The 1,769-nt window shown below is 57.1% G+C and overlaps 1 protein-coding gene across 1 annotated transcript in view; it reads right to left on the reverse strand.

The window, feature by feature from the left end:
• Smoc2 (SPARC related modular calcium binding 2) overlaps positions 1-1,769 on the reverse strand; it is a 65,942-nt gene that overhangs the window by 7,896 nt on the left and 56,277 nt on the right. Inside the window, exon 13 of the mRNA XM_013024511.1 lies at positions 534-781. Coding sequence (XP_012879965.1) covers positions 534-781 — 248 coding nt within the window. The remainder of the gene's footprint in view (positions 1-533; positions 782-1,769) is intronic.

A 1,769-nucleotide genomic window follows, 5' to 3' on the forward strand; every position in this document is an offset into this window, starting at 1 on the left:
CGGAAGACAACACACAGACACAGTCAGCACACAGGCAGAGCAGCCTACGGAAGACAACACACAGACACAGTCAGCACACAGACACAACAGCCTACAGAAGACAACACACAGACACAGTCAGCACACAGACACAACAGCCTACGGAAGACAACACACAAACACAGTCAGCACACAGACACAACAGCCTACAGAAGACAACACACAGACACAGTCAGCACACAGGCAGAGCAGCCTACGGAAGACAACACACAGACACAGACAACACACAGACACAACAGCCTACAGAAGACAACACACAGACATAATCAATATGCAGACACAACAGCCTACGGAAGACAACACACAGAGTCAACTGACAGTCAACACACAGACACAGTCAACAAACAGAGTCAAGACACAGACACAGTCAACACACAGACACAACAGCCTATGAAGTCAGCACACAGACCCCGTCAGCACACAGACAGCGCGCCCGGCAGGTGGCGTGTGGGGAAGGGGGCTCTTACTGTGGCGCTTCCTGGTGTCTGCTTTACCTTCCTCCTTGGAGGCGCCCAGGCAGCCCATGAGCTCCTGCACAGAGATGGCCTTGTCGTTGTTCACGTCGCAATACTCAACAAACTTCTTCACACATTTCTTGGGCTTGGATTTCTTCCGAAGGAATCTCTTGAAAGGCTTGATTTCTTTCTTCCCGATGTCTCCACTGGAGTTTTTATCGAGTAGCTTGAAGTACCAGTGTACCACGCGCTCTTCCAGGGTGTGGCTGGGGTCTGGTTCCGAGAGCCTGGAAGGAACACACCTGAGTCAGGACAGGGAAGCCCACGCCGGCTCCCGGGCCCTGCCCACCGCCTCTCCATGCTGGGGAAGCCCATGCTGGTGCCTCAGGGCCCTGCCTGCCGCCTCTCCACGCTGGGGAAGCCCATGCTGGTGCCTCAGGGCCCTGCCCGCCTCTCCACGCTGGGGAAGCCCACGCCGGCGCCCGAGGCCCTGCCCGCCGCCTCTCCACACTACCGGCTGCATCTGCTGGAGATCTGCTTTCCAGGCTTACTGAGGAAAGGCTGTTTAGCAGCAGCGTTTCAAGTGGGTTTGGAGTAGTGAGGATCAGGATGGAGGCCTTGAGGACCAGTCCTGCATCCCAGACCCCACACAGCCAGCAGCGGCTCGGCCACCGGCCGCCACCGCTGACTGAGCTCCACGCGTGCGGAGTTTCCACACAGGAACACATTTATTGCTTTCAGAGAACTGTGCATCCCAGAACGTGATATGTAAATTCAACATTCGGGTCATTAAAAAATTAACTTAGTACCCAATTGTCCTGTTTCCCATTAGCATCACCTCATTCGACCCCACGACATCTTTTAGCAAAGATCCGAGGACAGGCGGTTTCGTGCAAGACTTTAGTCTTTAGACCATTGGACAAGCAAGCGCTTGGGGACAGGACCGGGACCAGTGTGGAGTGCAGCAAGTCTGAACTCTGCACATGGAAAATTCTTTGAGTGTTCAGACCAATGACTGAACAGTAATCGTCTCCGGGGGACCCTGATGGCTGAGGTGCCACTGCTGTTTCCCCAGAAAGCCCCGTCCCCTGGTGTCCCCTGGGGGAGCCCCATCCCCTGGTGTCCTGGGGGAGCCCTGTCCCATGGTGTCCCCTGGGGGAGCCCCGGCCCCTGGTGTCCTGGGGAGCCCCATCCCCTGGTGTCCCCTGGGGAGCCCCGTCCCCTGGTGTCCTGGGGGAGCCCCGTCCCCTGGTCCCCTGGGGAGCCCCATCCCCT

This window comes from Dipodomys ordii, unplaced genomic scaffold (genome assembly GCF_000151885.1).
Source record: "Dipodomys ordii isolate 6190 unplaced genomic scaffold, Dord_2.0 Scaffold77, whole genome shotgun sequence".
In the NCBI taxonomy this organism is placed as follows: Eukaryota; Metazoa; Chordata; class Mammalia; order Rodentia; family Heteromyidae; genus Dipodomys; species Dipodomys ordii.